The sequence below is a fragment of the Dermochelys coriacea genome, chromosome 6 (genome assembly GCF_009764565.3).
Source record: "Dermochelys coriacea isolate rDerCor1 chromosome 6, rDerCor1.pri.v4, whole genome shotgun sequence".
In the NCBI taxonomy this organism is placed as follows: Eukaryota; Metazoa; Chordata; order Testudines; family Dermochelyidae; genus Dermochelys; species Dermochelys coriacea.
Window position 1 is genome coordinate 14500624 of NC_050073.1, and position 20260 is coordinate 14520883.

At 38.8% G+C, this 20260-nt stretch overlaps 1 protein-coding gene across 4 annotated transcripts in view; it reads left to right on the forward strand.

Moving 5' to 3' along the window:
- Positions 1 to 20260, forward strand: part of CPT1A (carnitine palmitoyltransferase 1A) — a 73459-nt gene that overhangs the window by 40982 nt on the left and 12217 nt on the right. For 3 of the 4 annotated variants that reach the window (XM_038404909.2, XM_043517914.1, XM_043517913.1), the window contains 8 exons: positions 109 to 216; positions 3179 to 3266; positions 7101 to 7296; positions 8799 to 8987; positions 11314 to 11419; positions 15643 to 15759; positions 16669 to 16833; positions 18028 to 18162. In XM_038404909.2, coding sequence (XP_038260837.1) covers positions 109 to 216; positions 3179 to 3266; positions 7101 to 7296; positions 8799 to 8987; positions 11314 to 11419; positions 15643 to 15759; positions 16669 to 16833; positions 18028 to 18162 — 1104 coding nt within the window. Of the gene's footprint in view, positions 1 to 108; positions 217 to 3178; positions 3267 to 3752; positions 3838 to 7100; positions 7297 to 8798; positions 8988 to 11313; positions 11420 to 15642; positions 15760 to 16668; positions 16834 to 18027; positions 18163 to 20260 lie in introns of all 4 variants that reach the window. The other variant, XM_038404910.2, reaches the window with a different exon arrangement.

Here is a 20260-nt window from a genome sequence, read left to right on the forward strand (position 1 = left end):
TATGGGGAAAATTGTGTTTTGACTAATGCATGATTAATGTATTCCGTTTGCTGAATGGAGCTTGGCAATTATAGTACCTATATTAACTTACCTTTCTTCTATCTTCAGGACTTTCTGTATGTTGTTCCCACTTCCCTGCAGGCAGCTAGAGCAGGTAATGTTATCCATGCCACCCTGCTCTACAGGAAAAAACTGGACAGACAGGAAATCAAGCCAGTATGTAAATCCATTTCAATAGTTTCTAATTTTTTCAAATTTAACTTTTCAAAATGGAGGCTGATGTGTTAAAAAGAACAGAGGAGAGAAGTAGTGCCTTATGTTAAGGTACAGCATATGTAATTGTAGCTAACGTGTGGCCATTGTGTTTGCTAGTTAAACTCCACTCATGTTGGACCTATTTAAAAAGATGTAGACCTCTGCCATGGAAGTTAAAGGAAAACTTCCTTTTGCTACAGTAGTGTTTGAATTGAACTTTGCTGTGGGCTGCACTCCACTGGAGGGCAAAATAGTCACGTTACACTTGAGTATTCTGTCTAGTAGAAGGCAATGATGCACATACATGTTAATTAGTATGATGATATATTCAAACGCAGAACCCTGTAAGAAGATGCAATTGTGATTTTTTTTTGAAGGCAAGTTTTAAGGTTTGTGCAATAGGATTTTAATGGACAAAAGGCAGAAGATAGTGAAAATGACATCTTCTAGGAGCAGCGGCAATGTCATGCCAGAATAGTTTGTATTCTATGTTTACCTTCATGCTGTATTTTAAGAATACAGAGAGCAGCTTGTAGGTGCATGCACACGAAGGACAAACAGGGCCTTACACCTAGGCAAATAAACCTGGCAAAATGGAGGGACCTATTTAATGGGCATATTGATGTGGAAATTGAAATGTGGCAACTACCATAAATCTCAGTGGCAGAAATCTAACTACATTTCCAGTCGATCCTCACTGTACTTCAGTTCTAAAATAAGTAAAATTGTGCTAAATTTTGAAAAGCTTCAGACTTTTAAAATCCTGAAAACTAAATGTAAAAATTCGGTAACTTTATCAAAAAGTGCAGCTTTGAGGAGAGTAATAAAAAACACCAGGAAATCAATGTTTTTTAATACCTGGGTAAGATCAGATCATTTCACTGCCCTTTGAGTAGACATCAAGTGCTAAACAAGTTAGGAGACTAGAGGCATTTTCAAACCAAAAAGTAGTTTAAAATTTGTGTAGAGCTAGAAAAGCCTTTCTATGCATGCCATTGAAATAGATACTGCATACCAATAATGACAGGTTTCAGAGTAGCAGCCGTGTTAGTCTGTATTCGCAAAAAGAAAAGGAGTACTTGTGGCACCTTAGAGACTAACAAATTTATTAGAGCATAAGCTTTCGTGAGCTACAGCTCACTTCATCCGATGAAGTGAGCTGTAGCTCACGAAAGCTTATGCTCTAATAAATTTGTTAGTCTCTAAGGTGCCACAAGTACTCCTTTTCTTCATACCAATAATGCATCACATAGGGCTTTAGGAACCTACCGGACAAAATCGATTCCCAGACAATCTTCTTTTTAAAGCAGGCATCTCAGCGAAGTGACTTCTACTGTTATGTTGCAACTGGAGCAGTTGAAGGATGTGTCCAGGAAATCATACTAGAGACAGATGCAAACCAAAACCCAGCATCTGAATAGTTCCAAACTTTGGGGAAGTTCAGATCCTATTATGGGCCTTATGGCTTTAATCCATTTCTCTGCATCCTATAAAAATTAAAAAATAAGGCTAGAAAATTCTTAATCACTATTTAAATGGTGTTTGAAAACTTTAGAACAGGGGTGGCCAACCTGAGCCTGAGAAGGAGCCAGAATTTACCAATGAACATTGCCAAAGAGCCACAATAATATGTCAAAAAGAAAAGCAGTACTTGTGGCACCTTAGAGACTAACAAATTTATTAGAGCATAAGCATAATATGTCAGCAGCCCTCCCATCCACTACCCCCCTCCATCTCCGAGCGCCTCCTGTTCACTGGCAGCCCCACCAGGCAGCATCTCCCCCTCGCTCCCCATGCCTCCCACCAGCCGCAATCAGTTGTTTTGCAGTGCGCAGGAGGCTCTGGTGGCGAGGGAGGAGGAGTGAGGACATGGCAACCTCGGGGAAAGGGGCAGGAGCTTTGGGAGAAGAGGTGGAGTGGTGGCAGGACCTGGGGTAGAGCAGGGGGTTGAGCAGTGAGCACCCCACAGCACACTGGAAAGTTAGCATCTGTAGCTCCAGCCTCGGAGTCGTCATCTATGCAAGGAGCCGCATATTAACCTCTGAAGAGCCGCATGTGGCTCCGGAGCCACAGGTTGGCCACCCCTGCTTTAGAAGAAATTTGTATTTAGAAATGTTATCTCCCCTCTCCATTTTGGTGGCATCACAGTTTGTTTTAAAAACAGTCATTGAATGAGTCTCAGGAGGATAACTAGATTTGTTTAATGGAGTAATGTACTGGTAATGCCATGCCAATGGCTTTTCTGTTATTCATACAAAGGGCTTCCCCTTTCTTCTGTGCCTTTAGTTTGTAGTTAATTTCTACTCACTTTCGTGGCCATTTATTTTAATGACTAAATGCTGCTAATGGAGGGAATCAGGATCGCATGACTGTTTTAGATTGAGACCTAGGGTCACATGATTATTTTAAGAAACTGCAGTCAAATAAGAATCTGTTTTCTTGCATATATACATATATAAAATACGTTCACTGATATGCCATGTAACTGAGGAATCGGAGGCTGTGAAGAGGCAACTCCCAATGGATGATATGAAGTTCTGCATCAGTGATTGGCATTGAGAAAGTCTTGAATCTGTTAAATCCACAGCTTTGATCATCTGATTTTAAAGGGGAAGCTTGTAGTAGCTGGGCAGTGTACATATGACTAGTGGAAAAACTATGGACCCTAACATGGGTAGGTCAGGGGACAACTAGAAAGAAAGGAGGGGAAAAAAAAGATCTTTTGACGTGTTAAAATCCTCATGTTGTCCTACAGTCTCTCTCTCTAACCAGCATGGAGATGACAATGGTGTAGGGAGGAGGGGTTTACATTATTAGGAACTGGGGAAACTTTTGGGAAAGGGGGAGCCTGTACAGGAATTTTTCTCTCAATTTGCTAATTGTATGTATAAAAACACAATTGTAACGTACGTTTGCGGCATAGATTCTTCTGATGGGATCCACTGTTCCACTCTGCTCAGCTCAGTGGGAGCGAATGTTTAATACCTCCCGTATCCCAGGAGAGGAAACAGGTAAGTGGGGGCCAGCCAAGGACAAGGAACATCAGGGAATCCTAACAGTCTGTGGAATATTTCCAAAGGGTGTCCTCTTAATATAGCCATAAGCTGCTAGACCTGTACTTTCAAAGAGCAAAACCTGAAAAAGGAGTAAGATGCTCTTATGTTAAACTGAATGTGTGCCATGACCATTTCTCAGCGATTAGCAAATTAGCATAATAGTTTCATAGACATTTCTCCTTTTTGACTGACTTCAATTAGTACAGTAGTATTCTGACAGATTGATGGGTTTTGGCTGTTCCTTTCCTTTATTTATAAGCTGGCCCTAGGAAACTGTTTGTTTGCTGCCTTGTTATTTCATATTTACTTTTTCTCTATTCTGTTCCTTAAGGTCCTCTTGTTTTTTATCTACTTTTTTACCTCCATGAAAGTTCCATTCTCTGAGATTTCACAATCATTTGAAATCTTATTTTGTTTTTGACTTTCCTTTTTTCCTTTCAGCTTATGATTCAAAATACCATCCCAATGTGCTCTTCTCAGTATGAACGTATGTTCAACACTAGTCGTATACCAGGCATAGAGACAGGTACAGTTTTAGTCCTGTCAATGTTTTTAGCCCCTACTTGCGTCCTAACCTTCTTTGTGCATAGTAAGAGATGTCACAGTTGAAATCACCTATAGTAATGACACTTTTTATCCAAACTGTGACTTCTCCATAACATGCTCTAAGATAATTATATTGCTTTTTATAATAATAAAGAGCTCAATTCTTCAAAGTTATGAACTACTTCCATAGTGTTGTGAAGGCTTATCAATATAATAAAAGGAGTGTCTACTGGTTAGAATGGTGGGGGGAGCTGCATTCTGTTCTGTGTCTGCCACTTACTGTGTGACACTAGGCAGTTCCCTTTACTTTCCTGTGCTTAGTTTACCTGTAGGAAAAAACTGTATTCACCTACCATACAGAAATCGTGAGGCTTAAATAATTATAAAAGGTTTGGGCGGTCTTCAAAGCTAAGCCATTCTAATGGTAGAGCGATAGAAATAGGACATAGTAGATAGGTATAGTTAAAATCTTTAGAAAGAGAGAAAGGGGGGGTGGCTAGAAAGTAAGAAACTATTATTTAAATTGTGTATATTGTATTCCAGATCTGCATTTATACATATGAGATTTATACATACTGGTAGTTCTGGGGACTAGCAAAGGGATCTGAAACCTTTCATCACTAGTACAAATCACTGGGCTATATGAAATGGGTTGATGGTATGTGACCATATCACAAAAAACACTCTTGCAGTTGGTACCCTTGTTAATCTGGGAAACTGTGGATTAAGTAGGCTTGGAAACTAGAGCTATGTTCTTATCCCTTAAAGTGTCTTCAGGTGAAAGTTGACCTGCTAAGGTTCTTAATGGTATCTTCTACCAGCAATTATAAATTGTTACAAAAAAGAGCATCCTAGAGAACATACAAGGGTACATACATTTTACACACTTTGGCATTTTTAAAAATAATGTTTCTTGCCATTTATTAGAATTATATCTTGCAGTCCATTTTCTGTTACTTAATTCTGCAATGAAGTCCCAGTGGTGAGTGTGATATAAACTTCTGTGGTGATGGTTTGTGGTGTCATAAACATAAGGAAATGATTCACTGCAGAATAAAACAATGACTTCTGTTCAGGACAAAACCAAAGAAACTGGATTCAGAAGCAGATAGCTTTTTGTTTTAAAACAAAAGTCTTAACAAAAACAGGCCTATTCTCCTCTGTGGAGCAATTTGTTAGTGTTTAAGCCATCAAGTATCCTCAGTCAGAACAGTGAAGACTCCATTGAATCTTCTCAGAACCAATGGAATTACATTTCACACCAGTAGTTGTTAGTTCTCGCTTGGAGCCAGGATTTCCTGACTAAGGCATAGAAAGAAGGGAAAGGAAAAAGAAGCCTTCCAAGGGAAAGGACCTGCAAAAGGTCCAGGGACCACAGAGACTGCTCTTTTTGTCTGCTTCTGGGGTACATGTTGCTCCAAAATGAGCAAGGAAGAAAGCAAGACTATGGCACTGCTCCCCCCTCTATATCCCTTTCACTGGCCTGAAGAGTGGTCTGGGCATAGAGAGGCTTGGAGGAATAGGCTCTGACCTGTAGGCAAGTTCAGTATATGTACTATAATTACTTGGAATACTCTGAAAAGAAATAGCGTTCCTACATTTTCAGTATCAAGGCCTATGTGTAACTGGTTCATATACTTTCTGTGCATTGAGCTTTGCAGAAATATTATATAAAATTGCCATACTGTAACTGCAACAAATTATAGTTAAAGTAAATTCTGTACATTTGAAAACCACTACAGTTGCACCCTAATTTTTCTGCTTCTCCAGGCAGCAAACTTAAAGTATTTTATATGAAAATCTTCTGTCCTCTTCATAAATTAATTAATCACTTTCCCTTAATCATTGTTTCATGTCCTGTTTGCTCTTTTCAGTTTCAGCATGTTTTTCATTTTTCTATTAAAAATAAATTATTTCAATTTTCTATGAATAATGCATGTCATGTGTTGGCTTTGTTCTCATTTTGCGCAGTGTTTACTGAAATCAGTTTTCCTGCATCTTGAAGGGATTAATTTTTATTTTCAATAATGACTGGAATGGTATCTTAAATTATTTCTCTAACAGCCTTACAATATAGGAATTTTATGTTTTAAAAATATGCATTTCACTTCCACATTGCCAGTGATGAAACCTTAATTATCTTAATACAGTATCCATTAAACAGTTCTTATTTTAAATTTTTCTCTTACAACTAAACATAATATATTATGACAATAGCAAACTGTTTATATTAGACCTCAGAGGTGGAAAGACCAGTGAGATCATCTGGCCAGTCCATCCCCCCACCATAGGAAACCCATGCAATTTTCTTCAAACATTTACAAATGTACAGAAATAACATTTTTCTTCTAGTAATAGAACAAATGTTTATGGAAAGTTATTTATGTAATATGCTAATATTTTCATACTTTGTTAGGCACCTAAATCTATATTTATGAACCTAAATAAGTAGTCTCATCATGAGAGGTGTGGAGCACCTGAAATTCTTACTGAAATAGTGGAAGCTGGGGGTAGTTGGATCCACTGGAAAACCGGGTTCCTGATTCTTAGTCAAGAGGTGTGGTCCCTTTGTAAAGGCACAAAAGGGCCATAAAACTAGTGAATTGTGGCCAGATAAGAATCCCCGAATATAGGGTTGAATCCCTGAGTGTCAGTGTGTTCCTTACATAACTATCCTTTTCATAGCCCCCATCTGAGGGATGTGGCAGTAGCGTTGCTGCACTCAACCTATTCCCAGCTGCCAGAACAGATGTGAATGTGGGCCACAGGCATAAATTAGGGCGGCCTTGAGGTGGCCAGTGCCAACTAGCTGAAGAGCCTGGGTGATGTAAAGCCACTTTCATACCCACGCTTCCTGCACTGACTTCCTGGCCGTATCACAGAACTGGAACACAGGTCACTTTCTTAGTTGCTTAACATTGGCACCCAAGTTAGAAAGTGTTTGTTTTATGTATATGAGAAATTATTATAAAATTTCGGGAGGTTTTTTGGGCTATTTTGTATAGCAGTATTTTCTTGCTAAATTTCAGATAATATAGTGGGTCGCCAGTGTTGTAAATCAAATGAAATGTGGGATTTAATATTTTGTAAACAAGTGTGCTTAGACACAATGGTATTTTATGGTAAACATATGCCCTTTAGAGTTAAACATTTGGTATCGGATTAAACGTTGGGTATCGGATCGTTTCCATCCTAACATCACATGACCTAAGGTTGCTTTCAAACCTTTAATTCCGCTTTTAGACACTATCCAGCACATGAAGGACAGCAGACACATTGTGGTTTATCATAAGGGCCGTTATTTCAAAGTCTGGCTATATCATGATGGTAGACTGTTGAAGCCTCGGGAAATTGAACAGCAGATGCAAAGAATTCTAGAAGACCATTCAGAACCTCAGGTTGGAGAAGAGAAGTTAGCAGCTCTTACTGCAGGAGATAGGTATGAATTTTTTTAAACAGTAACTTTTCTAATATTTTAAGACAGTTGTTTAAAGATGCCAGGCTCAGTGCCAGCTTCTGAACCTTACTGTCTGCGGTTAGTTGATTATTCCATAATCTGTGTTGTTGCATATCACTGGAATGTGAAACAACTGTTGAACCCTTTCTGGTTTGAGTTAGAAGTAACTTGGCAGTGACCAGTCCCCTTCAGGCACACCTTCTGCCTATTTGTAGTTTGAGAAGCTTGCTTTGATTATGAAACACAAGTGAATTGTTTAATTGAACGATATTTGATGACTTATGAACATTTGTATAAATCTGTTTTCTGGGGCATTAGCATACCTACTAAAAATACCAAATTTTAAAATCAAGATACTTTGCCAGATTCTGCTGTTAAACTAGTGTAAATCGAGAATATCTCCCTTGACTTTAGTGGTGTTACTCCAACCTAATTTATGCATATCTAATTGAAAAAGTAGAATCTGACTGACCTGACTGAATTTATCCCTGTTACAACTTCACTGAATTCAGTAGCCTTACACCAGAGATCAATTTGTCCCCTTGTTTCTGGAAGGTTTGGAAAACGAATGCATGAAAGCTCAATGGTTCCTTATTTTTACACAGTTCACTTCCTTTTTCAGGTTTTTGGTTTCAAATGCACATCTTAATGGAAAAATGTAATGTATGTTAAATGTACAATTCAATAGCATAGCATATAAAAAACTTTATTTTGGAGAGTACAGTCTTATTTATATTATAACACTCATTTTAGATATCTACATTATATAAATTACACACACACACACTCTCTCTCTCTCTCTCTCTCTCTCTCTCTCTCTCTCTCTCTCTCTCTCACACACAAATATTTATGAGCAATTGTACATGTTTGACTCCAAAAATCTAGCCATCTGCATACAAGAGAAGTGAGTTACAGTTCTTGGACTCACACTTCAGATATTCAGACCTTTATAAATTAAAATTTCAGACATAACCATTTCATTAGCATAGTTGTTTTAAGCTGAATGTGGGGATCTATCCAGGTTCTTACATTGGTCTCCTTTGTCATAGTATTGGAGTACCTGTAGATAGGTTTTGTGACCTTTTATATCTAATTTCTAGTGTCTAGGGTGACTTTCCACGGAGGTACATCAAGAAGTTGTGCTTTGTTAGGCTGTAAATTTGCAAGATGTGTAGTATGTGTTTTGTGTACCAGAGACATGTTTAATTCCTGAAAACCAAATTTCCTGCCTGTGCACTACTACTTGAGTTGGCCTCAGATGGCAGTAATTCCTTTTTCATCCCAGGACTCTGATTCAAGAATATCTTAGCAATATCATCACCTGTTACTGCTAGTATAAATTCATTAGGCACAGGGTGAAAGCCAAAGGACATTTAAATCTATTAAAAGTAAGATTGCCCTATAGAGTCATACTGTGCTCTTAAAGGTAGTAAAACAGTGACCAATTTACATAATACCACCATAAATTGAAATTCTTGCTGCAGAGTACCCTGGGCTAAGGCTCGTCAGGCCTATTTTGGACGCGGAAAGAACAAGCAGTCCTTGGATGCTGTGGAAAAAGCAGCTTTCTTTGTGACTTTGGATGAAACTGAGCAGGGATACAGAGAAGAGGATCCAATGACTTCAATGGATACATATGCAAAATCTCTGCTGCATGGCAGTTGTTATGACAGGTACAGCAATGAGCAGGTGGGAACAGTGCTACTTAGTCACAATGAGCAGGTGGCTATTAGCCAGGATGGGCAGGGATGGTGTCCCTATCCTTTGTTTGCCAGAAGCCAGGAATGGGTGACAGATCACTTGATGATCATCTGTTCTGTTCATTCCATCAAGGGTACCTGACATTGGCCACTGTTGGAAGACAGGTACTGGGCTAGATGGACCTTTGATCTGACCCAGTATGGCCGTTCTTATGTTCTTAGGTAGGAACAGTGCCACTTAGTCACATTACTTTACTGAAAAGGATTCTGGTTCATGTGAAACAGTGTGGTGTTTACCTTTTAGGATAGGTGTCTATCCTATAATTTGCACTGCATACGCTTGTGGATTTTGGTCTTCTGGCAATCAACTCATCATTTACTATTTTACCAGAGTTGGTGTTTTTGTTCAATCTGCTACTTAAATCAGTCACTTTTTTCCATGTTTCTTAAGCATCATATGTACCTATGTCTTGCATTTCATAAGTCACAACCAGTTATAGTGTCATATTTCATGCTGAAGTTGGTGAGTAACCACTACAAGCAACATTCAAGTTTGTGATGATGTTTGGCCTCCAAGAAAACTTTAAAATTTCAGATTTTCTTTTAGTTAAAAATAAATGCACTTGTCTATTTGAAAACTTAAAAATTTTCAATATCAGGGTTTTTCAAACAAAAGTAAAATGGTTAAGTGCCTTTATTTATTATAAAAAGAAAAGAAGTACTTGTGGCACCTTAGAGACTAATAAATTTATTTGAGCATAAGCTTTCATGAGCTACAGCTCATTTCATTGGATGCATTCAGTGGGGAGATTTATATACATAGAGAACATGAAACAATGGGTGTTACCATACACACTGTAACGAGAGTGATCAGGTAAGGTGAGCTATTACCAGCAGGAGAGCGGGGTGGGGGGACCTTTTGTAGTGATAATCAAGGTGGGCCATTTCCAGCAGTTGACAAGAACGTCTGAGGAACCATGGCGGGAGGGGGAATAAACATGGGGAAATAGTTTTACTTTGTGTAATGACCCATCCACTCCCAGTCTCTCTATTCAAGCCTAAATTAATTGTATCCAGTTTGCAAATTAATTCCAATTCAGCAGTCTCTCGTTGGAGTCTGGTTTTGAAGTTTTTTTGTTGAAGAATTGCCACTTTTAGGTCTGTAATCGAATGACCAAAGAGATTGAAATGTTCTCCGACTGGTTTTTGAATGTTATAATTCTTGACGTCTGATTTGTGTCCATTTATTCTTTTACGTAGAGACTGTCCAGTTTGGCCAATGTACATGGCAGAGGGGCATTGCTGGCACATGATGGCATATATCACATTGGTAGATGTGCAGGTGAAGGAGCCTCTGATAGTGTGGCTGATGTGATTAGGCCCTAGGAAGGTGTCCCCTGAATAGATATGTGGACACAGTTGGCAACGGGCTTTGTTGCAAGATAGGTTCCTGGGTTAGTGGTTCTGTTGTGTGGTGTGTGGTTGCTGGTGAGTATTTGCTTCAGGTTGGGGGGCTGTCTGTAAGCAAGGACTGGCCTGTCTCCCAAGATCTGTGAGAGTGATGGGTTGTCCTTCAGGATAGGTTGTAGATCCTTGATGCGTTGGAGAGGTTTTAGTTGGGGGCTGAAGGTGATGGCTAGTGGCGTTCTGTTGTCTTCTTTGTTGGGCCTGTCCTGTAGTAGGTAACTTCTGGGTACTCTTCTGGCTCTGTCAATCTGTTTCTTCACTTCAGCAGGTGGGTATTGTAGTTGTAAGAATGTTTGATAGGGATCTTGTAGGTGTTTGTCTCTGTCTGAGGGGTTGGATCAAATGCGGTTGTATCGTAGAGCTTGGCTATAGACCATGGATCATGTGGTGTGGTCTGGATGAAAGTTGGAAGCATGTAGGTAGGCATAGTGGTCAGTAGGTTTCCGGTATAGGGTGGTGTTTATGTGACCATCACTTAGAAACCTTTATTTATTATGATATAGTTTTTTAAATACAAATCCTAATTCACAGTTGTAAATCATAACCTCGCATTGCCAGATTCACTTGATAGGCAAAATTCACAGAAGGCATCAGCTTGTTTAACTCTGTTCACTTTGGTGGAGTTGCACCTGTTTTTGCTTCTAGTTCATTTGGCCCATTGAATTTATAGGCTGGTTATTTCTGTAGCATGTTTTTAAATCTTTTCTATTCTGTTGTCACCTGGAATTGTGTGTGCTGGTGTATCTAATTGCATGAGAGAGATTCAACAAAGTGTCACTTTGAATGAAAACTTTTAAACATACCAAAAAAAAACCTCCAATTTTTTTTTTAGGTGGTTTGACAAAACATTCACTCTTGTAGTGTTCAAGAATGGCAAAATGGGCCTGAATACAGAGCATTCTTGGGCAGATGCTCCTATTGTTGGACACCTGTGGGAGGTGAGTGTTTTATATAGCTGACAAAATAAGGTAATGGAAGGGATTATCTCATCTTGGTTACTTCTGTTTTGTGAATCCTGAGGCTAAAGTTTGTTTCAAGCTACACTTGCTAAGAAAGTTGTGTCTGATATTGTGAGTTCATAGTATTTCATGTGATAAGCTTTGAAGTCTTAATGGAAAACTGAAAGGTCACTGCTTCTGCTTTGAGTGCTGATCCATATGTGCATTCCACTGTGGGTACGCATGTGCTCCATGTGCCTGAGATCAGAAAATTCTTGCAAGCAGTGTCCGTTGATTTGCACCTGCATCTCTGCTCTCCTCATCCTTTGCACCACGAGTATAAGGGGCAGAATGGACCTACTGCCTCTCCAGTTCCTTCTTACTGCCATATGGTCTGTGTCAGAATCTCCCAGGGTCTGGAGTGTCTCCTTTTTTCCAGACTTCAAACATATAAATATTTCAAAGTTTTGTCTTTAGTGATGGTATTTAGTAAGTTAGATTTCCCCCTCGTCCCTAGGAACCTGTCGCCTCCTGGTACAGAAATTAGATTATGCCCAGAGCACTGGGCTTCAAAACTGTGTCTCCTGTCCTCACTCTTTCTTGGTCAGAAATGACCACCAGCACTGCCTATGCTGCCTTAGAGAAGCACATATCTCCACCAGGTGCAATGTCTGTCGCTCCATCCCTAGCAGAACCTGACAGGTATTCCAATTCCACTTTAAAAAGTGGCTCATGGAAAAGGTTATTTGGACCTAATCAGACCTCCCCCTTTCTCCTATACATCATCCAGAGTCAGCAAGGAGCATGATAGAGGATGCAAAAGTCACAATACCCTGGACCTTCCACATCAACCCAACCTCCCTCCACCCCGCCAATAGATATTTTTGATGGGATGATTGGGAGTTGTGAACCACTACTGATGCTATTTTCACCCAATCCTTGCATATACTTGGTCATCTAGCACTCTTTTCCCCACAGCTGGAGTGTAATAACAGACAAGAGGGTGCTGAATATCATCCATTCCAGCTATATCATCAAATTTCTCTCCAAAATCAGCTTCCGTATACCCCTTCAGGGACCATTCTCATGAGGCGATCCTCCTCCAGGGCATAGAATCCCTCCTGCAATGGGGAGTGGTAGAGTAGGTGCCTCTTCAACATCAAGGAAAGGGTTTCTATTTCTAGTAGTAGTAGCACAGTTCAGACGTGGTGGCTTTGCCATTGTCCCATATTTAGACAACTGGCTTTTTGCGGGAAGGGCGTGCTTAGAAGCTCTTGCATCTACCTCATCGCTGCTTCATCTGTTATCCTTAGGAGTCTGTGTAAACATGGAAAAGTCTATCCTGACACAAAAGCAGATTATAGAATTTATAGGAACAAGTCTAGACTCAATCACGGCAAGGGCTTATCTCACATACACAACAATTAGATAGATCAGATCATGCACAACCCTTGAACATTGGTTCAGATTTCCCTTTTTCTCTTGGGATGTATAGCGTCGTGTTCTTCTGCCATGCCGTTTGTCAGACTCCACCTACATTGCCCTGCGGGCTTGGTTCCAAATGGTGTGTATAAACCAAGCAAGTACAACGTGAACGTCGGAGCGAGGGCCTCGCTAACTTGATGCAAAAAATTCTGGACAAGTCTGTGTGGGTGTTCCTTTCCTATCTCTTACACCCAACAAGATGATAATTCTGGATGCCTCTCTGCTAGGCTGGGGAGCCTATGTGGACAGTAACGTGGTGCCAGACACTTGGACGTCCCGAGAAATCAGAATGCATATAAATCTCCTGGAACTCCAGGCAGTCTGCGAGGCTTGCAAAGCATTTCTACCATTCATCCAGTCTCACCATTTAATCATAGTGTCAGAAAATATAACAATCATATCTACATAAACAACCAGGGAGGAGCGAGATCCATTCCCCTGGGTATAGAAGAGGTCATCTTATGGAACTGGTGTATCAAAGTAAGAGCTACACAATTCACTAGTGAACAGCATCTTCACTCAGTGGGGAAACCCCACCTGGGACCTGTTTGCTTCTAAGGCAAATAGGAAATGCAATACATTACTCCAGGGGAGCTCAGGGAAAGCACTCTAGAGGTGATATTCTCCTACTGCTTTTGACAGATCACTTCAGCTATTCTCTTTCCTCCCCATTCCACTACTAACTCAGATTTTACAGATTATTCGACTGGACAGGGCATAAGTCATCCTCAATGAGCCCAAGTGGCCTGGAGAATTCTGGTTTCCACATCTACTGCAAAAGTGGTCCCATCCACCTGTCAGCATTCGGTCCTCTCAGATCCCTTGACTCAGGAGAATGGCAGTCAAATATCCAAACCTGGATGCACTTCATCTCACAGCTTAGAGAACCTAGAACATACCCTCTGTGCAGAGTAAGAGGAGATCAGGGCGCTGGCGTGGACCAGCAGACACTGCTTGCAAGAATTTTCAGGTCTCAGTGTGCTTACCTACAGTGGAATCATAGGGACCACACACCTTGAAGAACTCAAGTTACCAAGATAGATAACTTCCCTTTATCTTAATTTGCACATGTAGTTGTGCACAAAGGTTTATTTGGTTTATAATCTGTCTGTGACATGCATTTCATTTAACCTGTGTGCATATTTCTGAAGTTCTTGCTTTTTATGCTTTTTATGAAATTGTGATTGTGAAGAATTTGAGGAAGCACACTTTCAAGGCTGAACACTTTTTTTAACTATTCTTTTACAGGGCTACAGATTTACATGTTCAAGTTCATTCTGATGTATACTTTCAGTGAGTGGAGTGAAGAAGTGCCCTCCCCTTTTTTTATATGCCCATCTGTTTCTCTGTTTCCTGGCCTTCCTATTTTATTTCATTGTCAACACAGTTCATTGCCCCAAAATCTTGTTTTTTCACCTTTTGGAGTTAAGCGCATATCCACCCTTATTGACTTGCTCTCAAAACCAGTACAAAAAGGGTAAATCGGTTGCTTTGGAGACCATTTCAGCTTTATTTTACATTTGTGTGTTATACGTTTGTCCAAAGTGTTTTGTCTTTTTTCATACATTTTTGGTATTAGCTAGTAGTTTTTAATATTTCAGCAGAGAATATCGCTATCTAAAAGCCTAGCAGTCTTTCTCTCATCCCTAATTAGAAATTGCAAAGGGATTCTGGAACTGAGATTGCCCCAAAGAGTCTAATTCTGACTAGCTTTTCTATTCAATCACTAGAGAGGAAAAATTCTTCTAATTCTTTGTTTTAGGGAAGCACTGACTATTGTTTTTCTCCTTTCCTTAATATAGGTGCTTTTAGGGTGGGGAAACAATTTCTTGCTAGTATCTTAGAAGCCTAAGAATAAATTGAATATGGTTTAATTTTCTAAAGGATTAACTTCTCCTAGCTGATTATACCTAAAGATATAGTAAATTTAATGATTAGATTCTAAGAACCAGTTGTGTACCAGGTAGTTGGCATGTTCTGTCTTTCAAGTGGAGAAATTCAATAAGAAGCAAAAGGTTGAAAGTAGGCATGGAATAACAGGTTTGCAACAAAAATGCCCTGTTTTGTACTTAGTGTATGCCACCTCTGTGTTGAGCAGATTCAAATATCAACTGGGACTCGCATTGAGAAGGAGTATATAGACATCAGTGGGAGAGTCACTTTGGTCTCTAGTCTAGTTTACTGTACTGCTGCTGCTGAGACCTACACAAATTTATGGAAATGGTCTTTATTGCATTTGTGGTAAAACATACTGTGAAACTCCCATTTTTACAGTAAAACTGTTTCTGTTCATTTAAGAAATCAAATGAATACTAGCAGTCTATAAAAAGTGCTACAATAAACAAAAAAGCAAAAGTGACAGCATTTGTGTTTATTATCTAGATCAAGAGGCAGCTCTTATCTAGAATCAGGCTAATATCCAACAAGCTCAGTCTCTGCTTTTGTTAATGCAAGGTTGTGGTTTAAAACAAACAAATCCATTGTGGTGGCACTTTAAGAAAACTCCTGCACCAGAGCTGCACGCTTGCTCTAAATACCAGAGATAGAAATTGAATGTTCAGTGCATTAATGAACATGTGTGCAGATACTGTTTTGCATTCTGAATCTAGTAATTAATATTTCTGTAGGTCAAAACTGGAATTGTTAGCCTAACTCCAAAATTAAATGCATTTGAACTCTGTAACCTGCAACTCTTTATCGTATGATGCATGTAGTTACATATGTCTTGTTCTTTGCAGAATGTTATGTCTTCTGATTGCCTTCAACTGGGCTATACAGAAGATGGTCATTGCAAGGGAGACATCAATCAAAATATTCCTTTCCCCACTAGACTACAGTGGGAAATCCCTGAAGAAGTAAGTGCAAAACCACAGTCAAGTTCCTGAGTTCATTTTATTTCTGTTTGTCAGTAGTTACCTTACAGAAAAGATAACTTGCCCCACTATGCTTCAGTTCATTTGAGCCTTTTCGGAGGTTCAATTATATTTCACATGAGAAGCCTTGGGATAAGAGACAACCACAGCAGTTGGGTTTCTTAAACTGAGAGGACTTTTATTAAATGCTTTCCTTCAAAACTGTTCAATTTTCTGCCCAGATTATTAGTAGGACCTTAACTAGGTTGCACTCGCTAATTTGTGCATAGCAACATTGAAAAAATGGCCATCCATAATTTTTCAAAGATTTAACAGCAGCACTCTAATGTCACTAAGATTTCATTATTTCATTCAACTTATGCTGCAGAGCACTTGTTTGCTATGTAATATAAGCAATTGTTCATTTGTAACTTACCAAAAATACATATTATACACTCACCTTGCATTTTTAATTACTCACTAATACATAAAACTGTGAATGTAAGTCAGTTGAGTAGGGATGTCTGCAGAAAATGGAGCATTTTCCCTTCTTTCCTTTCCCGTATATTATGTGGGGCCCGAAGAACCAGAATCCTTTATAAATGTCATCATATGATACTATTTAAGCTCTAGTGACTTAGAAAACATCTCAGAATAGAAAATCATACCAATTTTGCTGTATTCCTGGAAGCATATTGACTTCCCTGATTTTTTCCATTTTTTTTTAGCATATGAGAGTTTAAATAGCTTATTGGTCAGATTTTTTTTTTAGCTATTTACTTAAGGCAGGGGGGCGGAATATATTATTTAGCTTTAAATAAAATATATGAATGAGCTTTTTATCATTTTCTTAAAGAAACAGTGCCATTTTGTGTTATGTATGTATTTAAAAAAATGTGTTGATGTTCTTAGTGCCAAGAAGTGATTGAGAGGTCCCTGTGCACTGCGACATCTCTAGCAGATGATGTGGATTTCTGTTCTTTTCCCTTTGATGCTTTTGGGAAAGGGTTGATCAAGAAAGCCAAAATAAGCCCTGATGCCTTTGTGCAACTTTCCCTTCAACTTGCTCACTATCGGGTAAGAACCTACAGAACGTCATAAAAATGGATATAATAAAGCTGTACCATGGCTAAAAATATACAGACATCTTATATGCATAGGCTTCAATCCAACTTCTGTTTAAGTCAGTGGAGACACTCCCTTTGACTTCAGTGGGAGTTGGATCAGGCTCTAAATGGTCTGCGAGCTAGAAATTCATGATTCCAAAGGTCATTTCTATGACACACACAGAGATTGTTTGCTGCTTAATTAGTAAACTATTTACAGAAGTCCTGCACTGAAAGGAAATGGATTTGATTATCTAGTAGGTATTTTATCATTTGTAATATCTGTTATCCTAAACCATACAAATTTACTTTATAATGTTTTTTAATCATGTACGTTTGGTTACTTCAATAGTGTTCATAGATATTTGGACTGTGGTTTCTTTCCTCTGGTTAATCCTTTGTCTGTAGTATGATTTTTAGACGCCTCTTTGTGTCAGAGTCCCCATTCCTGTTGTTGACTTCGCTTGGTAGCTTTTCTCAGTTTAAGGTATTTTCACTCCATTTTTCTGATGCTGTTGTAGATGGAATCTCTTTTTAACAATGATCATAGAAATTTAGACTTTCTCACTACTGCAGCCAATTTTTACATCCTGAATTCTGAAAGTATCCATGAATGCGCCTTGTCAGGCCTCTACCCTGAGCAATAGTTCATGTCATTGTTACTTGCAGTCTTCATTAGAAGGAGTAACTGGCTTGCAGCTGTCCTGACTTGTATTTTAACCAGAAAGTTGCTGATGCATATTAATTGGTGATGTGTAACTTCCTTGGTAAATTTTAAAAGCAGTGCATGGGATGTAATGTGCCCAAGTACAGTAATATGTAGGAACCTTTCCATTGACTGTTCAGATGCGTTTTGGATCAGGCCCTGTCAAGCTATAGAGGATCGTGAAGGGAAAAATTGTGCAGGATAGTTTGTGTTAGGCTTTTGGTTGCTTTCATCAGAAATTTTGGGAAGTAGTTGTTGAGCCAATTTTGTTTTCATAGACTTTAGGATACAGACTGTGTTTCAGGTTTTAGGATGAATGGATAAATACTTTAGTTTGGTCAGTTTAATTTATGGTGTGATTTTTTTTTAATTGGTTTCTATACACTTTCCTTGATCTGCTGCTTTATAACACCAGGTTTAGTCTGAGTAGATTTTTCAATCTTTGTTTTTGTCTCCAAGGACATGGGAAAATTTTGTTTGACATATGAAGCCTCTATGACCCGCCTGTTCAGAGAAGGCAGGACAGAAACAGTGCGCTCATGTACTACCGAATCGTGCAATTACGTTCAAGCCATGGAAGATCCAACCCAAAATGTAAGTTCATTTCAGCAATTCATGATAAATTCCCGTCAATTTTGTGTAAATATATAGGTATCTGGTAATAAAACACAGACTTCCTGTGACAGTACACTAGATGCATTTACTACATTGTCTACCAACCCAGAAATAACATTAGCTATACAAATAAACCCCATAATAGGTTTTAAATGCTTAGGAACTACTATATCTATCTTCCTTAATGAGGAATAAATGTCTAAGTTTGGATCTACACTGCAAAGTTTTGCATGCATAGCTATGTCAGTCAGGGGTTTGAAAAAACAATACCCTCTATCTGACATAGCTATGCCAGTAAAACCCCCAGTGTAGACACAGCTATGCCAAAAGAGTGCTTCTGTCAACATAGTTAAGGTTTGGGGATGTAGTGGTGTTATGTCAACAGATAAACTCCTTCTGTTGGCATATGCTGCATAAACACTAGAGGACTCTGCCTGTATAGCTACACCAGCAAAGCATTTGTCGTATAGACAAGGCTTAAATGCAGACTAGTGGTGATAATCTGTACTTCTCTATCATTGCAGCAGGATTTCAGAATTGTTACATAAAAAGAGAACTGCAGTAATTAAAAACCAAAAAGTGACCCTTTTCTTTGCAACTCACAATTTTCACAAATATAAATCTCCTACCATTTTTAAGCAAAAGTGGTCTTAGAAGGAGAAACTGAGCAAATGAATGCTATTGCAAGGTAACTTTCTGTAATGCAAACTACTGTGCTAGCTGTTTGTGTTTTACTTTAAGAAATAAATATTTGGTAGTGATTGTAATAGTATGAATGCTGACAAGGGAACACAAACATTTCTGGATGGCATCCTCTGATAATACCAATAAAACTCTCTAGTTAACATAGACATAAAAGAAAATATTGAACTGCAGTGTGGCTCTTCTCCTGGTTTTCATCATGAATTATGCAGCTGCTGTTCATCTCCACTCTGATTATATATTAAATACAGTGGTTACTAATATTGACTGCTGCTAGTTATTTTTTAAAAAAAAAAGCTAGCAGAACTTTCTTTTCTTTAAATGTTTGAACATGTTAACATTTTATGGCTCAATTTTGTGTTGGTTTTATTTACCCAGAATTTCTTGATTAGAATCAGAAGCCATGTTAATCCTTTTTGCTGTAGTAGCCATAAATAGTTGTATTACAAGATGGGGAGCTGGACTTTGGTCTTCCTATTTACTTGAATGTAGCTTGTCATACAATTATTAGTCACCATTTCTAAAGGAGCATAGAGCAGGAAAATAAAGCCATAAAGAGCCCAGAGTGTTTAAGATGCTGTAAAAGTGTAAACTATTTAGTCTAAAAGCTTCCTTCCTTACCCCTCAGTATTTCTGCTAGTCTGTTGCAAATAATTGCAAAGTCACAAATGTAGCATTACGGCCTCACTGTGAGACTGAGCAAGAGAACTCCGGGCCTTGTTATCGGTAAAAACTTGGTGGGGGGGGGGAAAGGTTGTGTGGCTTTTTTACACAGATGTTAATAAGTAAATGTCATGGGAAAACCTAAACAATTAAGAGGTAAATGGAATACGTTCTAAGTAAAAGTATTCTTGACTATGAATATCTCTTTAAGTGAAGCAGATAGTTCTGCTACTGTATAGTTGGTTGGGTAAAGTCCTGTTTTACAGCTGTGCAGTGCAGGTCAATGTCTTATGAACATACTGTATTAAGATAACAGAAAACATGTTCCTTTTACGCAAGTGTTGCCCACATAATGCTCAGTCCAACAATGTGAAAGGTCAAAGTGAGGACACATGTACAGGCTGAATTACGTCAGTTGAAATGGTCACTTTTGAGTTTACAGCTACAAGTAGGCATATTGCTGAAGACACCTTTGTGACGCCACCATTGAGTGCGTCCAATTAACATCGTGTTAAATACTATCTTTGCAACTTCCTCATATTATGTAGTTTTAAATCAAAATTCACAGTTGAAATGGTTATTTTACCCTATGATCTCTTAACTTGGTGCTCTGACTGATGGTATAAAATACTACGATATGTCACATTTCACAAGATCACTGTTGCCTTTGTTTCAGAGTAGCAGCCATGTTAGTCTGTATTCGCAAAAATAA